Source organism: Melanerpes formicivorus, unplaced genomic scaffold, assembly GCF_026170545.1.
Source record: "Melanerpes formicivorus ecotype bairdi unplaced genomic scaffold, bMelFor1.0.p_v2 SCAF_10, whole genome shotgun sequence".
Taxonomy (NCBI): domain Eukaryota; kingdom Metazoa; phylum Chordata; class Aves; order Piciformes; family Picidae; genus Melanerpes; species Melanerpes formicivorus.
Window position 1 is genome coordinate 10819884 of NW_027142362.1, and position 17635 is coordinate 10837518.

The 17635-nt window shown below is 57.2% G+C and overlaps 3 protein-coding genes across 5 annotated transcripts in view; all 3 read left to right on the forward strand.

Moving 5' to 3' along the window:
• The window catches only part of RASGRF1 (Ras protein specific guanine nucleotide releasing factor 1), a 38801-nt gene extending 31945 nt beyond the window's left edge, over nt 1-6856 (forward strand). For all 3 annotated transcript variants that reach the window (XM_068143618.1, XM_068143619.1, XM_068143620.1), the window contains exons 20-27: nt 47-107; nt 1756-1859; nt 2205-2289; nt 3116-3313; nt 3792-3871; nt 4366-4483; nt 4676-4744; nt 5225-6856. In XM_068143618.1, coding sequence (XP_067999719.1) covers nt 47-107; nt 1756-1859; nt 2205-2289; nt 3116-3313; nt 3792-3871; nt 4366-4483; nt 4676-4744; nt 5225-5317 — 808 coding nt within the window. In that variant the 3' untranslated portion in view covers nt 5318-6856. The remainder of the gene's footprint in view (nt 1-46; nt 108-1755; nt 1860-2204; nt 2290-3115; nt 3314-3791; nt 3872-4365; nt 4484-4675; nt 4745-5224) is intronic.
• Nucleotides 6857-7731: 875 nt separating this feature from the next.
• CTSH (cathepsin H) lies at nt 7732-15911 on the forward strand. Its single transcript, XM_068143621.1, has 12 exons — nt 7732-7943; nt 8175-8206; nt 8287-8392; nt 8481-8551; nt 8985-9089; nt 9238-9324; nt 10439-10494; nt 11906-11987; nt 12079-12147; nt 12503-12609; nt 13566-13691; nt 15117-15911. Exons 1-12 carry the CDS (start codon nt 7871-7873, stop codon nt 15190-15192), a joined length of 990 nt encoding a protein of 329 aa, XP_067999722.1. The 5' UTR covers nt 7732-7870; the 3' UTR covers nt 15193-15911.
• A 1169-nt stretch (nt 15912-17080) lies between these two features.
• The window catches only part of BLM (BLM RecQ like helicase), a 31519-nt gene continuing 30964 nt past the window's right edge, over nt 17081-17635 (forward strand). The window contains exon 1 of the mRNA XM_068143622.1: nt 17081-17178. Within this exon, the coding sequence (XP_067999723.1) occupies nt 17081-17178 (98 nt within the window). The remainder of the gene's footprint in view (nt 17179-17635) is intronic.

The window sequence follows — 17635 nt, forward strand, 5'->3', positions numbered from 1 at the left end:
TCTGGGGCTTTCCCAGCCAGACTGATGCTGTCTTCTCTTGCCATAGGACCTTGACACAGGAGGACCCAGGAGACAACCAGATAACCCTGGAGGAGGTGGTTCAGATGGTAAAAACCTTCTCTTCACCTCTCCACCTGGTAGCTCAGCGTGGTGGGAAGGGAACAGCTGAAGGTCCCTGTGCCCCTGCACCCCCAGCTGGGTGGAGAGCGGTTCCCCAAGCTTGATGCCCAGCCCTAGAGCTACAAAGCAGAGTGAGGTTTTCCAGGGGTGGGGCCAGCTGTGGGCACAGCTGGATCTGCTCTGGGCAGAGGCAACACTGGTCCACTGGGCACATTAGATGGTTGAAGAGGGCGTGGAGATGTGCCTGCCTGCTGCTGCCAGTGCCTGCCTGAGGGATGCAGGAGAACCCTGTGGGCTTCCCCATGTCCCCTGTGTCCCCAGACCTGCACTGGTTCCATGTCCCAGGAAGGTGGGATGGATTCCAGGCTCTCAGAGTGGCTGCAGGGTGTTTGCCACCTTCCTGCTTTCAAACCCAGCAATGTTTGCTCCCAGAAGAACTCCAGAGCCACTTGAAGTTGGGCTGGTGCACCTGGAACAACAGCAGCTCTGTGCCCAGAGTGGTGGCTTCTGGAGTGGCTGAGGGCCCACTGGCAGGGGAGGTTTAAGCTTTCATCTGTAGCCAGGAGTGCTGGGAAGTCCCCGTGGAGGAGGGAGGAGAAAAGCAAGCAGAGGGTTTCACTCTGCCCCTTGGCTGGGCTGCAGAACACATGGACCCTGCAGTGGTGGGGAGATGAGTGGGCCCTGGACTTTGGGGTGCATGCTGGGGTGAGTGGGCTGTAGGCTCCCTGAGCCCCTCCTCATGAGCTGGGGGTGTGCATTGTGCTGTATACTGGACCCTTGGAGCCCTCCTGTGTGGCACTGCTGGCAGTGCCCCGTGCTCAGGTGCTGCTGCTGCCCCCCACCCCCCCAGCCTGTAGCCACCCACCTTCTCCAGGGGCTCTTGAGCCCTGAAGTGGAGCCCAGCTGGTGTTTGCTTTCCAGGAGCTGCTTTCACAACCCCTTCCTCTGTCAGGAGGGGATTTGGCAGCAGCTGTTAACTGGTGCTGGCTGGGAGGCCTTCTTGGAGGGCTCCTGGGGCCACCTCACCCACGGGTGCCTGGAGCCACTCTGCCTTTCCCCAGCCCCTGCTCTGCAGGAGGTGCCCCAGTGGTGGCCAGCCAGAGGCCCTGGCTGTTCTCAGGGTGAACAGCATGTCCTGTACCTGCAGTGTGGTACTCCTGCACCCCTGTCCCCATGGCTCTGGCCAGGGGACAGCAGCCTGGCCTTTCTGTCCCATGCTGGGAGCTGCTGCAGGAGCTTCTCCTGAGGAGGGACAGAGGGAGATGCTGCTGCTGGCTTCCAGGAGGGGGATGTTGTCATAGAACTTCAAACTGTTCCCTCATGGAGAACCTCATGTTTGTGGTCTGGGGCTGGAGGTTCTCACTGCCAGCCCTGGTGGCTCCAAGCACAGGGCACCCAAAGTCCCCTCATGCCACCAAGTGGCACTCAGCCCTGTTCTCCTGCTTTTCTGCACAGGAGAAGAAACTTTGGTGTGAGGGTACTGGAGCCCTGGAGCAGGCTGCCCAGAGAGGTTGTGGAGTCTCCTTGTCTGGAGAGCTTCCAAACCCCTCTGGCCATTGTGATCCTGGGCAAGCTGCTGTGGGTGCCCCTGCTTGAAATGTGCAAGTTCTTACTCTGCTCTCATTTGTTGCTCAGGCTGAGGGAGTCAAAGCAGAGCCCTTTGAGAACCACTCAGCCCTGGAGATCGCTGAGCAGTTGACACTGCTGGATCACCTGGTCTTCAAGAAGATCCCCTACGAGTGAGTGATCCCCAGGAGTGAGGGTGGGCTGCTCTGCTCACCCAGGGCTCCACAGCCACCAGTGAAACCCAGAGGGTGCAAAGCCTCCCCAGCTGCTTTCCAAGCAGCCCAAATTTAAGGTCTCACCCTGTGGTTTATCTGCTGGTGTCCACGGTGTGGACCAGCTTGGAGAGAGCTTCCTGTGCCTATTGCACTCCCAAGGGCATCCCTGTGGTGCCTTTCCAGCTGGAGGGGGGGGTGAAAGTCCTGGCATTTCCAGCCTGTGTTGTTGCAGTAAGGCTTGCAGGGTTTGGGTGTCCCAGAAAAGTGGGAAATGAATGTTGCCCTGAATGTTCTGGTTTGCAGAGAGTTCTTTGGGCAAGGCTGGATGAAGCTTGAGAAGAACGAAAGGACTCCTTACATCATGAAGAACACAAAACACTTCAATGATGTAAGTGCAGAACAGCAGGGGACAGGCAGGCAGGCAAAGATCATCAAATCCCAGACTGGATTGGGTAGGAAGCAACCTTTAAAGGTCACCTAGTCCAACCCCTCTGCAGTCAGCAGGGACATCTGCAACTACAGCAGGTTGCTCAGAGCCCCAGACAACCTGACCTGGAATGTCAGGCCTGAGCTTGGCACCTCAAAACCTGTGTTCAGTTTTGGGCCTCTCTCTCCAAGAAGGACATTGAGGTGGTGGAAAAGGTCCAGAGAAGGGCAATGAAGTTGGTGAACAGGGCTGGGGAGGAGCAGCTGAGGGAACTGGGGCTGTTCAGCCTGGAGAAAAGGAGGCTGAGGGGAAACCTTCTGACTCTACACCTCCCTGAAAAGAGGCTGGAGCCAGATGGGGACTGGTCTCTTCTCCCAAGGAACAAGTGACAGGACAAGAGGAAATAGCCTCCAGTCGCCCCAGGGGGAGGTTTAAGTTGGACATGAGGAACAATTTCTTGCTCTTGAAGGTTGTCCATGCCTGGCCCAGGGCAGTGGTGGAGTCCCCATCCCTGGAATAGTTTCAGATCTGTGGAGCTGTGGTGCTGAGGGCCATGGTTTGGTGGTGAGCTGGCAGTGCTGGGTTCCTGGTTGGACTCCGCGATCTGAAAGCTCTCTTCCAACCCAAACAATCTGGAGAATAAATCTTCTGAAGAGCCCCTTGTAGAGCAGGGTTCTGGGTTGGACGTGGTGATGCTGAGGGTCTTTCCCAGGCTGGGTGTTTGTGTGACTCTGTGGTACGTGTGGCCGCTGTGCAGAGCTGCCCTGAGGGCCGGCTGTGCCCCCAGGTCAGTAACCTGATCGCCTCGGAGATCATCCGCAACGAGGAGCTGAACGCCCGGGCCAGCGCCATCGAGAAGTGGGTGGCGGTGGCCGACATCTGCCGCTGCCTGCACAACTACAACGCCGTGCTGGAGATCACCTCCTCCCTCAACCGCAGCGCCATCTTCCGCCTGAAGAAGACGTGGCTGAAGGTCTCCAAGCAGGTAGAGGGGCACGGGGCGGGGGGGTGAGCCTCTGCCCGGGGGCTCGGAGAGGGTTCGATGGGCTGGGGGAGGTGGTGTGGGGATGGCACCCTGCAGCTGCCTGAAAGGAAGTTGTAGTCATAGGATTGTTAGGCTTGGAAGGGACCTCAAGGATCAACCAGTTCCAACCCCCCTGCCATGGACAGGGACAGAAAGAGTGATTGCCCATTGGAATGGGCTGCCCAGGGAGGTGGTGGAGTCGCCGTCATTGGAGGTGTTCAGGAGGAGACTTGATGGGGTGCTTGGTGCCATGGGTTAGCTGTTTGGGTGGGTTGGATTGGTTCATGGGTTGGACACCATGATCTTGAAGGTCTCTTCCAACCTGGTTTGGTTTATTCTATTCTAAATAAACCTCACACCAGATCAGGTTGCTCAGAGCCCCAACCAACCTTCCAGGTCCTTCCAGGGCCTTCTGCAGGTGCCCCTTTGTGTTTTGCAGACAAAGGCTCTGATCGACAAGCTGCAGAAGCTGGTGTCCTCAGAGGGCAGGTTCAAGAACCTGAGGGAGGCTCTGAAGAAGTGAGTGAGCAGCAATTCCCCCTCCTGCTGGTGAACCCATGGGGCTGGGGGACCTGGAGCCCATCCCAGCTTCCACCTTGCAGATGGGACTTTGCTCAGGAGATTATTTTGGAGCTGCACCAGCTCCTGTCCTGTTCAGCAAGCAGCTTGTGGAGAGACCCTGAGCCAGGAGCTGCTGCCCTGAGCTGTGGCGTGGAGGAACTGGGATAATGGGGACTGGAGTGGGGAATCTTTCCTGGTCTTGGGGACATTTTGTTCCCCCCTGCCCTCACAGACTTGGAGTTTAAACCCCAGAGTGCAAGATATGGAGCTGCAGCTTCTCACCAGCCAGTGCAGGTCACTCCGGCTGGTGGTGGACCGTACTGGCACCGCTGTGGGTGCTGTGTGGGTGCTGTGGGTGTGTGAGGAGCAAGGGTTGTGTCTATGTGAGAGGAGCAAGGTAGCTTATCCACTTGTTTCTTCTTCTCTTACTTGTTCCTGGGTCTCTCTTAAAGCTGTGACCCTCCCTGTGTCCCCTACCTGGGAATGTACCTGACTGACCTGGCCTTCATCGAGGAGGGGACCCCCAACTACACCGAGGATGGCCTGGTGAACTTCTCCAAGATGAGGATGGTGAGTCTGCCAGCCCTGCTCTGAGGGGCCTGAGGCTTGGAACCCTGCAGCTTGGTGCCCAGCACAGCTGTCCTTGGTGAGGTCTGTGTCTGGAGAAGCAGAGCAGCCCTTTGCACCGTGCTGTGGTCAGAGGGTGTGGGTGCAAGGCGCCCCACCAGCTGCCACCAGCTGCTGTCTCTCCTCTCCGGGCAGATTTCACACATCATACGAGAGATCCGCCAGTTCCAGCAGACCTCCTACAAGATTGAGCACCAGCCCAAGGTACAGCCCTGTCCCCAGAGCCACCTGCTGCCTCTCCTCCCCATCTCCCTCTTGAGCACATCTCTCTGAGGAGGAAAGACTGAGAGAATTGGGGCTTTTTAGTCTGGAGAAGAGCAGCCTGAGGGAGGATCTCATCAGTGCTTCAAGGGTGGCTGTCAGGAGGGTGGGGCCAGGCTTTTAGCAGTGGTGCTCAGTGACAGGACAAGGGGTGCTGGGCCCAAACTTGAACATAGGCAATTCCATGTCAAAGTCCTTTAATGTAAGAGTGGTGGCTGCCCAGAGAGGTGGTGGAGTCTCTGTCTCTGGAGACATTCCAAACCTGCCTGGGACGTGGTTTGATGGTGTTGGATTGATGGTTGGTCTCCGTGATCTTAGAGGTCTCTTACAACCAAACCAATTCTTTTCCCAGTTTCACCATGTCTGGTGGGCTGCAGCAGAGGTGGGTCCTCCCATGAACAGTTTGGCTCTCCCTTTCCCCAGGTGACCCAGTACCTGCTGGACCAGTCGTGTGTGATGGACGAGGAAAGCCTTTACGAGGCTTCTCTGCGGCTGGAGCCCAAGCTGCCCTCCTGAGGTGGGGGCAGCCATGTACACAGGCTGTACCATGCTGTACATATCCCCTGCCCCCCAGGGACTCCCCCAGGGACCCCTGCAACCAGCCCACCTCTGTGCTTCCCCAGCCACCCGCTGCCCTCCTCCTCCCCAGCCCGCAGTAGGATTCCCTGCACCCTTCCAGGTTTCACGCACTGACACTGCGCTGGAGTCCCGGGCTCTTGCCCATCAGCTTTTTGTCACTTGTTCCTCTCCAGGGGGGCTGCTGGGTGGGCAGGGAGGGGGTGACCCCTTCTGTGTCCCTCCTTGGGGCGCAGCACAGAGCGGCTCAGATGGGACTGGCAGCACTGTGCCTGTGCAAGCTCTGAAAGAGAAGGAAGAAAATGGGTTGATGTTTATCGCTCCGTGCCATGCTGCCTGCTCTCCCTGTGCCACCCTTGGTGCTGGGAGGCCACTGGTTCCCTCCCTGTGCAAGTCCTGGTGCTGGGGAGGACCAGCAGCAGCATCCCTGTGCAAGCTCAGGAAGAGGAGGAAGCGAAGGAAGAAAGCCCGTTGATATTTACCACTCGGTGTGATGCTGCCCACTCGCCCTCTGCCACCCTCAGTGCTGGAGGGGCCTTCGGTTCCCTCTGTGTGCCAGTCCTGGTGCTGGAGGGACTGGCAGCAGCATCTCTGTGCAAGCTCTGGATGAGAAGAAAGAGGAGGAAAAGGGGAGGAAGAACAAGAAGGAGAGGAAAGAAAGGAAAAGGAGAAAGGAAGAGATGATGACGTTTATCGCTCCATGCCATGCTGCCTGTTCTCCCTGTGCCCCCCTCAGTGCTGGAGGGGCCTTTGGTTCCCTCTGTGTGCCAGTCCTGGTGCTTGAGGGACTGGCAGCAGCACCTCTGTGTAAGCTCTGGATGAGAAGAAAGAGGGGGGAAAAGGAAGGAAGAGCAAGAAGGAGAGGAAAGAAAGGATGAGAAGAAAGAGGGGGAAAAAGGGAAGGAAGAGCAAGGAGGAAAGAAAGGAAGAGACGATGACGTTTATCGCTCCGTGCCATGCTGCCCGTTCTCCCTGTGCCCCCCCTCAGTGCTTGGGGGCCCCCAGTTCCCTCCCAAGCCGGGAAGATGGGACCATCCCTCGGACTCCTTGCTGCCTCTGGCTCCTGCCAAGCTTCTGTGGATATGCTGTAGCCCCGTAATCCTTGTGACTGCGCCGAGTAACATGCCGTAGAGTTAGCAACCGATGAGCGAGTGTTTTTCTTACATCTACTGTAGTCCTGTCTGACCACCTTCTAGCAGGAGTATAGTAATGTAGTGCTTATTCTGTGAATATATCCATGGGTTTTTTACCGTGTACAGGACACAGACCCAGTGAAACCCGCCCGTGGCAGGCATGCCCCACGCGCCACCGGACACTTTTTGCTGTCAGCAATACCTCGTGGTATGAGAATTTCTCTTTCAAAGCCCTAAAAACTTTCAACTGAACAGCTTGTTTGGAAGGAGATTTCCATTTTTTTTTGTAAAAATATATGTTTCCTGATTACCTCTTGCTAATAAATCTATTCTATCTCAGGGTGAACTGGGACTTGGCAATGCTTTTTTGTCAAGCGCAACAGCCGGGCTGGGTGAGGAGTGGCTCGAGAGCAGTCTTGAGGAGAAGGGCTTGGGGGGATGTTAGTTGATGGGGGGGAAAAACTCAATGTGAGCTGGCAGTGGTTGCTGGCAGCCCAGAAGGCAGCCATGTGCTGGGCTGCAGCAAGAGGAGTGTGAGCAGCAGGACCAGAGAGGTGATTCTGCCCCTCTGCTCTGCTCTGCTGAGACCCCACCCGGAGCCCTGTGTCCACCTCTGGTGCCCCCAACATAAGAAGGACATCGAACTGCTAGAGAGGATCCAGAGGAGGACCACGAAGATGATCAGAGGGGCTGGAGCACCTCTCCGGTGAGGACAGGCTCAGAGAGTTGGGCGCTGTTCAGCCTGGAGAGGGCTCCAAGAAAATCTTAGAGCAGCGCCCCGGTACCTGAAGGGGGCTACAGGAGAGCTGGGGAGGGACTTTGGACAAGGGTTTGTGAATGGATTGAAGTTTAAGGAGTGTAGATTTAGACGGGAGGTTAGGAAGAAATTCTTTCTGTTGAGGGTGGTGAGACACTGATGCAGGCTGCCCAGGGAAGGTGTAGATGCACCCTCCCTGGAGTGCTCAACGCCAGGCTGGATGAGGCTTTGAGCAACCTGGTCTAGTGGGAGGTGTCCCTGCCCAGGGCAGGGGGTTGGAACTGGATGATCTTCAAGGTCCCTTCCACCCCAAACCGTTCCGATTCTATGAATCTATCGGCGGGGCAACGGCGTATCCGCGCACCACCCCCGCCACCAGCTCCCGCCAGGGCCCAGAGGCTCCGCCCCTCGCGGGATGCACCGCCCCCTGCTCCGCCCTCAGGGCAGCGATTGGTCCAGCTCGGGTCAGGCCGCAGGGGGATAGGGCTGCCCTGCACCTTGCTCGCCTCTGTTCGGCTCGGTTCATTCTGGCTCGGTCCCACTCGGGTCTGTTCGGCGCGGTTCGCCTCGGCTTGGCTCGGTTCCGTTCGGCTCAGTTCGGCCATGCACTGGGCCACGCTGCTGACTGTGTTTGCGCTCCTGGGTCCTGCCGCCGCTTGGGTCCCTTCTGCTGAAGGTAAGGGGGCAGGGGAGGGGACGGGACGGGACATTGTCTGGCTTGGCCCAGCCCGGCTCGGCTTGCCTCGGTTCGGCCCAGCCCAGCTCTGCCTGGCCCGGCCCGGCCCAGCTCGGCTTGTCGCCTCGGGCTTTTTCCGTAGCGCGGCCCGCGGCTAGGCCGGGGAGGAGGCGGCGGGGAAGCAGAGCCGAGCCGGGGGTACCGCTGACTTCTCCCCGCTCTTTCCCGCAGAGGAGCTGCAGTTCAAGGTCTGGATGCTCCAGGTAAAGCCCCGGGCCCCGCGGTGGGGAGGGCCGGGCCGGCTGCCCCCGGGGGTCGCGGCTGAGGCGCTGTGTCCCCGCAGAACAACCGGCAGTATGGCCCCGGCGAGTACCCCCGCAGGCTGCGCATCTTCCTGGACAACAAGAGGCAGATCGAGGAGCACAACGCGGGCAACCACAGCTTTCAGAGTAGGAGCTGCTTCCCCCCGCCCCGGCCCCCGCTGGCCGTGAGCTCCTGCCCGCGGTGAGCGACCCTTTCGCCTTCCTCCTCCCATAGTGGGCCTGAACCAGTTCTCAGACCTGACCTTTGCCGAGTTTAAGAAGCTCTATCTGTGGAGTGAGCCCCAGGTGAGTGAGGCTGGTGGGGAGCAAGGGGGCTGCAGGGCTAAGGACCCCAAGTTGTGGGGGGCTCTGAAGCCTGTGGCTCACCATCCCATGGTTGTGCTGCTCTAAATCTGCTGTGTGTGTGAAGTGTAGTGCCCTGTCCTTGGAGCCTGGGTAAGAGTGGTATGAAGCTTCCCTCCCCTGCCCTCCCAGCTCACCCCTGTGACTCTGGCTCCAGCCAGATTGTCACTGCTGCTCCCAGCTTTGCAGCTCAAGCTGTGGTTTTTGGGGTAGAGCTGTTTTTTTGTGGGCCCAGCTCTTTGGGAAGTAGAGGAGCTCCCAGGGCATCAAGGGAATGGGCTGGCAGTGCTTTTTGGGGCTTTCCCAGGGCTCCCTGGCTGGCATGTAGCATGACAGTCACTGCTTCTGCCACTGTCCCCTGCTGCTTCGATTGCAGAACTGCTCAGCCACGAAGGGCAACTTCCTGGGCAGCTCTGGGCCCTACCCTGACACCATCGACTGGAGGAAGAAAGGAAACTTTGTGACACCCGTGAAAGACCAGGTGAGGAGCAGCAGGTGAAGCCCAGCTGCTGGCAGGGCGTGGAAATGTTCTGCTCCTGGCCTGCCCTTCTGCCCTAGGCTGGCATTGTGGGGAGGCTGGTGGCCCTGTGGCACACCACGGAGCGGTTCCTCTCTGGTTCCTCACGCAGGGCCCCTGTGGCAGCTGCTGGACTTTTTCCACCACGGGGTGTTTGGAGTCTGCTATTGCCATTGCCACGGGAAAGCTGCTCTCTCTGGTAAGGGATTTGCCTTTCTTGTTCCCTCACTACCAGTCCTGCCTCCAGTTAAGTGCTTTTGTCTGGGATGGCTCCCAGCTGTGCTTCCCAGCCTGGGAGTATGTGACTGCCTGTGGCTGTGGTGGGCACCACACCACAGACCTTTTGGCTCCTCACAAGCTGAGCACAGCTGTTGAGGGGCACACAGAGCAGCATGGCCAGGAGCTCTTTGTGCCACCATATTCTCTTGGGGTCAAAGCCTTTACAGTTAAGGGTGGTGAGACCCTGGAACAGGTTGCCCAGGGAGGCTTTGGATGCTCCCTCCCTGGAGGTATTCAAGGCCAGGCTGGATGAGGCCTCGAGCAACCTGCTCTAGTGGGAGGTGTCCCTGTCCACAGTGGTGGGCTAGGAAATGGATGATCTTTAAGATCCCTTCCAACACAAATCATTCTGTGATCCCAAGGGGGCTTGGGCAGAGCCTGTTCTGGAGCAGGATGAAACTGGAGGGTCCAGCAGCTGGTGGGTGCTGGGAGCAGGCAGGGCTGGCTACAGTGCTGTCTTGTGCAGCTTGCTGCAAGCAGCACCTTGTGAAACTGTTTATTTTAAAGACTGTTTATTTTTAACCTCCCAGAGGGTTTACGTTCTGGAAGAACTAGAAAGATCACAGCTCCTGGTGTGGCTTCAGCAGAAGTGCTGAGGGTTGGGTGTGAGCATTCAAAACATCCTTGACCTTTGAAAGAGATCTCAGCCAGCACTGCTGAGGTGGGAGGGCGTCCCAGCATGGCTGAGGAGGAATCTGTTGCAGTTGCAGCACCCTGGGCTGCCAGCTCCATGTCTCCTCACCTCGCTCCCCGGGACATGGAGCCTCCTGTTAGGTGGTTCCCACTCAGCAGCACGAGTGGAAGCAGCACTGCTGGGTGTTCTGTCTCACTTCCTTTTCCTGTCACTTAGCAGAGTTTCACTTAAAAGTTTCACCTCTTCAACACTGGCACTTGAAGCCATGGTTTAGTTAGTCATGAGGTGTTCAGGAATAGGTTGGACTTGATGATCTCTGAGGTCTTTTCCAACCTTACTGATTCTATGATTCTTGGGAGAGAACTTGTGCTGAGGTACTGACTCAGAATCTTCTCTGTAGGCAGAGCAGCAGCTGGTGGACTGTGCCCAGGCTTTTAACAACCATGGCTGCAGTGGGTAAGTCACACAAAGAACAGAAGGGAGAGTGTTTGTGTTCACAGACCTAGTGTCCTTCCACATCCTGGAGTGGGTTTTGTGTCCCCTGGGCTGAGATGTTGCCACAGAGAACACTTTTGGGGGTAGGGTTTGGTTGTTTCAGCTGGCCTCCTTAAAGTTTTGAACTCTTCCCTAACTCTCCAGCACTTCCTCACCTCTCTTGTTTGTTATCTTCCTTCTGATGTCTGTCTTCTTGTGTCTCCTGACATCCCAGTCACGGGTTCCTGGCTGGGCTTTCACACCCTCAGAGGGAGTTTTGTCTTCCTCCCCTCGTGGGTCACATGCCTCTCGTGGGGCTTTGCCCACAGAAACCTCTGCTTCCCCTTTGGTGAATTGCAGCTGGTGCTGCAGAGGAGGCAGAAACAAAACCTTCCTGAAATCTTATGTTTTCTGGATGATAAGCAGGGCCCAAGGACTGCTCAGGGGGCTGAGCAAAGCCACTCGTGGTGCTTTTTATTGCCCTCAGGAATCCTCTGTACTCCTTTGCCTGTGCACACAGTGAGCACACAGTGATCACACTGTTCTTGTTTTCCCTCTGTGAGCTGAGCTCCCTGAAGGTGGCCAGGAAGGGGAGCAGCTGCTGGCTGGAAATGTGGGGTCCTTGTCCTTCCCTGTGCTGTGTAGCTGCCTGCTGGGCAGAGGCCATGGTGAAGCACCTTCTATGTGTGAGGTTGCAGAGCTGGCCCCAGCCCTGCAGCTCTTGCTGAGCAGATCCCCTCTCAGGCTGCTCTTCTCCAGGCTCAACAGCCCCAGGGCTCTCAGCCCTTCCTCCCTACAGAGATGCTCCAAGCCACTCAGCATCTTCCCAGCCTCTGTTGGACTCTCAGTAGTTCTGTCTCTCTCAAAAGTGGGGAGCCTAGACCTGGTCTCAGTACTGCAGATGTGTCCTCACTAGGGCAGAGTTGGGGGGGAAGGAGATCCTCCCTTGAGGTTCTCCACCCTGCTGGCCACAATCTGCTTTCTGCACCCCAGGAAACTATTGGCCTCTGGCTCATGAGCAACTTGTTGTCCACCAGGTTCCTGTGTTGCCTTTCTCCTTGGGAATTAGGCACTCAGGAAAAGATCTTCCTGTGCCTGGGTGGCACTGTGTCAGACCCCATGATGGGTCAGACCTGGAGTCCCAGCCAGGAGGTGCTGCAGGAACAGGCTGGGGCTGATGCTGTTGGAGGGTCTGGGATGCCACCCTGTACTTCTCTTTCCCCCTGGTTTGTGGGAAGGGTCTGCAGGGGAAGGTTGAAGGCTTTGTTGTGCAGATCCACAGGGGATCTGGGCAAACACTGGCTCTTCTTCAGCCACTGCTGACCAACACTCCTGGGTCCTTTTGCAGCAGGCAGCATTAGCACCCTCACCTTCTGGCTGTGGTGTCTTGCAGGGGCCTGCCAAGCCAAGCCTTCGAGTACATCCTGTACAACAAAGGGCTGATGGGGGAGGACAGCTACCCGTACCGGGCCGAGGTATGGCCACCACAGCTCACACACCTGCAGCAGCAGCAGCACAGCAGGCTCCACAGCAGCCTCTAACTCCAGCTCCTTTCTGTCCATGCAGAATGGCACCTGCAAGTTCCAGCCTGAGAAGGCCATTGCCTTTGTCAAAGATGTTGTCAACATCACACAGGTAAGGCCCTGAGGGCTACAATTCCAAACAGTCAGGTGTCAAGGCTGTGCCAGACATCACCTGGAAGCTCCTCAGATGCCCCCAGGTGTGCCAGGCTTTGCAGCACAAGCTGCAGCCTGCTTGCTCTGGGGAGAGGAGTGAGGTGGCACTAGGGAGGTGCTGTAATCAAAGTACAGGCCTGGGGTCTCTGCTTTCCGTGGTGGCTGCACCTCCAGCGTGCAAGGAACTCTTGGTTCTTGTCTTCCAAAGTGAGGAGAAAGCCAGGGTCAGCCCAGTTGTGCTCTGCAGGTCCAGTAATCCTTACTGGTCCCAGTGTAATCAGGAGGTAAATGACCCTGGGATCCTCTTCCTGCAGTATGACGAGGATGGGATGGTGGAAGCTGTGGGGAAGCACAACCCAGTGAGCTTTGCCTTCGAGGTGACAAGTAGCTTCATGCACTACAGTAAAGGGGTCTACTCAAAGTGAGTATTTCTGCACTTGGGAGTGAGGGTGAGGGACAGGGGTAGGGCTGGAGTCACTCAGTTGCCCATTTCTGTGCTGGAACAGTGGGCTGCAGTCTGAGCTTGCTTCTGAAGAGCAAGCAGCAACCATCAGCAAACTGAGCCTTGGTGGCTGAGGTTCTGAGGGTTCTGATCTCCTAAAGGTTGAGGGGATCAAGGCTCCCTCAGTCAGTTTGCAGAATACACCAAGTTGGGTGGCAGTGTTGACCTGCTGGAGGGGAGGAAGGCTCTGCAGAGGGACCTGGGCAGGCTGGATCCATGAGCCTAGGTCAGTGGGATGAGGGTCAGTGAGGTGGAGGGCTGGGATCTGCACTTGGGTCACAACAACCCCATGAATGTTCCAGGCTGGAGGCAGAGTGGCTGGACACTGCCCACTGGAAAAAGACCTGGGTGGGAGTTGGTCAACAGTGTGTGCCCAGGTAGCCCAGAAGGCCATCAGCCTCCTGGCTTGGATCAGGAATGGTGTGGCCAGCAGGGCCAGGGCAGGGATTGTCCCCCTGTTCTGGACACTGGGGTGGTCACACCTGGAATCCTAGAACTGGAACCAGTGCTGTAGATGTGGCTCCAGTAGACAGAGGGGCAGGAGAACCTCCCTTAGCCTGCTGGCCACACTCATCTTCATGCCTTCAGGAGACCATTTGCTTTCCTGTCTGTGAGGGCACACTGCTGCTTCCTGGTGACCTTGTCCACCAGCACCCCCAGGTCCTTCTCTGCAGAGCTGTTTCCTAGCAGGCATCTCCTTAGCTTTGGGTTTCCCTTTCCTTAGTTCCCCTCTGCACCCTCCAGAGCTGGAAGCTGAGGGCATCTGTTAGTTGTCCTGGCAGCTGGGTGCAGGCAGGGTTGTTGGCCACCTGTGATTTGTGGCAGGCTGTTTTCTGCCACCAATCTGCTTGACTTTTTGCCCCTCCTGTCTGCAGCCCACGGTGCCAGCACACTCCTGACAAGGTCAACCACGCCGTCCTCGCCGTGGGCTATGGAGCAGAAAATGGGACTGCCTACTGGATTGTGAAGAACTCCTGGGGCCCTCTGTGGGGCATGGATGGGTAAGGAGGTCCCAGTGCCACTGGACCCACCGTGGTCTCCCTGTACTAGGTAAAAGGAGAGCTCCATGTGGGGGACTCCACCCACCAGCGGCCCCCAGGCTTCTGAAGCTGCAGTTGTGTAGCTGCTTCATCCTCTGGGAATCACAGAACCATACAACTGTGGGGGCTGGAAGAGACCTTTGGGATCACCAAGTCCAACCACTTGCCTAGAGCTATCTAGAGGGAGGCAAATCTTCCTAGTGAAGGAGATATGGTCTGCAAACCTGTCCTGACTGGTTGGAGCAGACCCTTAGATCATTGTCACCAGGGACTTGGCCAGCATGTGAAAGCCACCATACCCCTGGGTCCCCAGGGCCTCTTCTGTGGTTAAGCAGCCAGAGAAGAACAGGTTGTGCTGGGGGTCAGGTGCTCACTCCAGCCCCTGGTCAGTCAGGTGCTCACTCTGTTGGTTTGTGAGGTAAGGGGGCTGGGGAACAGCATTCCCTGCATAGCTGTGGGCTGACAGCTCTGTCACAGGGATTTGCTCCTTGTGCTGGCTTGGACATAATGAGAGAATCAGAGTTGTTCAGGTTGGGAAAGACCTCCAAGATCATCAACTCCAACCACCAACCCAACACCACCATGGCCATTAAACCATGTCCCACAGTGCCACATCCTTCTTGAACACCTCCAGGGCTGGTGACTCCACCACCTCCCTGGGCAGCCTGTTCCAATGCCTGGCCACTTTTGCAGGAAAGAAATGATTCCTGATCTCCAACCTGAATCCCCCTTGGGACAACTTCAGGCCATTTCCTCTTGCCTGATACCAGGGAGAAGAGACCAACTCCCACCTCACTTCAGCCTCCTTTTAGGGAGTTGTAGAAGGCCAGAAGGTCTCCCCTCAGCCTCCTTTTCTCCAGGGTGAACAACCCCAAGTCCCTCAGCTGCTGCTCACCAGCCCTGCTCTCCAGACCCTTCATCAGCTTTGTTGCCCTTCTCTGGGCCTTGCTCAAGCACCTCAGTGACCTTGGAGTAAGGGGCCCAAAACTGAACCCAATATTCAAGGTGTGGCCTTACCAGTGCTGAGTCCAGGGGCACAATCATTTCCCTGGTCCTGCTGGCCACACCATTGCAGATCCAGGCTGGGATGTTGGTGGCCTTCTTGACCACCTGGGCACACCCTGGCTCATGCTCAGCCTGTATCAGGCAGCACCTCCAGCTCCTTTTCCACCAGGCAGTTTCCAGCCACCCTGCCCCCAGCCTGGACGGTTCATGGGGTGGCTGTGGGGCAGGACCTGGCCCCTGGTGAACTTCATTCCACTGGCCTCAACTCGCTGATCCAGCCTGGCCAGATCCCTCTGCAGAGCCTTCCTGCCCTACCCAGCTGCCATCCTGGCTCTGCTGGAGGGGGCACACTTGCTGACACCCATTCCTTGCTCTTCTCAGGTACTTCCTTATTGAACGTGGGAAGAACATGTGTGGGCTTGCTGCTTGTGCATCCTACCCAGTCCCTCAGGTGTAAGAGGAGAGCACAGGCTGGGGACAGCAGGCAGAGGAGAAGAAGCAACTGCATGTGTAGGAGATCCTGGCTGCTGAAATCAAGGCAGTGATGAAACACCAGCTGAGGTGAGATAAGAGCCTGCTGGAAGTTGTTGCCTGCAGGCACATTCCTGGGCTGGCAGCAGCTTCCTGCAGGCAGAAGACTTAGACTTGTGCCTCCTCCCCGCTGTGTTCCTGCATTGAGCACCAGACTCCTGTCTTCTCCTACTGCTTTGAGCTTCTTCACCCTGTCCTGAGGCCCTGCTGCTGGGGGGGAGGTGCCAGCAGTGGAGGGCTACTCAGGGGAGACACCACAATTTGAAGACACTTCCCCAACCCAGCTCAGCCCTTCCTTCAGGTGGCTGCTTTCCAGATGCAACTTCGAGGGATGTTTGGAACTGTCTTTGAAGGAGGTTTTTTTTTCCTCCCCCTTTCTCTAGAGGAAAGGAAATGCTGTGATTTTTATCTATTTTCCATTAAATTTTTTTTAGCACCTTTTGTATTAAGAAATAAGGCATTGTAATGCAGAAATAACTGGAGGACAGAATGATTTTTCTTTTATGAATCAATGAAGAAAGCAGGAAGCTGGATGCTAACATCTGCAAGGGTGAAAGCAGCCCATGTGGCAGGAGGGGACACTTCTGCTGTGTGTTACTTCATGCTGAAGCTGGCCACTGCATGAATAAAGCTGACTTGTCACCAGCCTGCTTTGTGCTCTCTGCAGCTCGCTAGGGGGTGGGAGGTGAAGTCTCTCTTTTCCCATCACAGAGCAGGGTCCAGCTGTGGGAGTGTGTCTCATGAAGCCACTGACCAAAAGCTTGTGAAGTGTTAAAACCCCCCAGGGTTAGCAGGTTAGAAGTGTAGTAACTGAGGGGGTAAGAGACCTTTAAGCTCATTGAGTCCATTAACCCAGCACTGCCAGGTCACCACCAAACCATCTTTGGCAGCACCACATCTCCACAGCTTTGAAACCCCTCCAAAGACAGAGACTTCACCAGTGCCCTGGGGAGCCTGGGACAGGCCTTGACAACCCTTTCCCTGAAGAAATTGTTCCCCATGTCCAACCTAAACCTCCTCTGGTGCAACTTGAGGTGGTTTCCTCTTGTCATGGTACTTGTTCCTTGGAAAAAGACACTACCCTTGACCTGGTTCCAGCTTCGAGGCAGTTGCAGAGAGCCAGAAGGTCTCCCTCAGCTTCCTCTGAACTAAACAACCTAAGGTCCCTCAGCTGCTCTCTACTAGACCTAGTCCCCAGATCCTTCACCAGCTTTGCTACCCTTCTCTGGACCTGCTCCATTACCTCAGTGTCCTCCTTGGAGGGCCCCAAAACTGACCCCAGGATTTGAGGTGTGGCCTCACCTGTGCCCAGTTGAGTGGGACAATCCCTTCCCTGTTCCTGCTGGCCACTTTGTTGCTGCTGCAGGCCAGGCTCGGCCACCTGACCACTTTGCTGGCTCATGTGAGCCTTCTGTCAATCGCAGGTCCTTCCCCACCCGGCAGTTTCCAGTCACCGCTCCCAGACTGGGGCTGTTGTGACCCAAGGGCAGGCAGGACTCGACCCTTGGCCTCGTCGAGCCTCATTTCAGTGTTTTATGAAGCGCTTTACAGCGCCTGGAGCAGGGCGTTGCGACAGCCCGCGGCTGGCCCCAAGCTGCATCTCCCACAGCACCTGGGAGGGCGGGGCGGGGGAGCGCCCTGCCCATGGAAACGGAAGCGTTCTGACGTCACTTCCACTTCCGGTGACCCCCCCAGCCAATGGGCGGTACCGGCGGCGCTTTGGCGCCGAATGCGAAGGGGGCGCGCGGAGGCGAGCGGAGTCGGCGGCCTGCAGGCTGCCCCCCGCCGGCGGGGCGGCCGCGCCCGGCCCTGCCATGGCGGCGGTGCCGCAGAACAACCTGCGGGAGCAGCTGCAGCTCCACTCGGCCCGGGGAGCCCTCAGCAAACCGGCCCCGCCGCGGCACAGGCCGGCGTGAGTACTGCGGCGCTCGGGAGGGGCTGCTGGGGCTCGGGAGGCCGCCGGGCGCCTGAGCGGGTTCGTCTCTTACGCTGGAACCCCAGACTGGTTTGGGTGTGAAGAGGTCTGTCACGCTCTTCCAGTCCAACCCTCTGCAGTCAGCAGGGACAGCTGCAGCTAGAGCAGGTTGCTCAGAGCCCCAAACGACCTGCAGTGGGTCCCGGCTCTCTGGGCAGCGCTCTGGGCAGCCTGCTGCCCGAATATAAATGTATCAGTGACTCGCACAAAGACCCAAACTGGGGGCTTTTAGAGCATTAGAAAGCTTTTCCTGCCTGAGAACAAACGCCTGCGTGCCCTGCTGCTCTGGACTCACGTGGATGATATTTTTTGATCCATTCCTCTGCAGCCAGCAGGGACAGCTGCAACCGGAGCAGGTTGCTCAGAGCTTCAAACAGCCTGGCCTGCAGTGGCT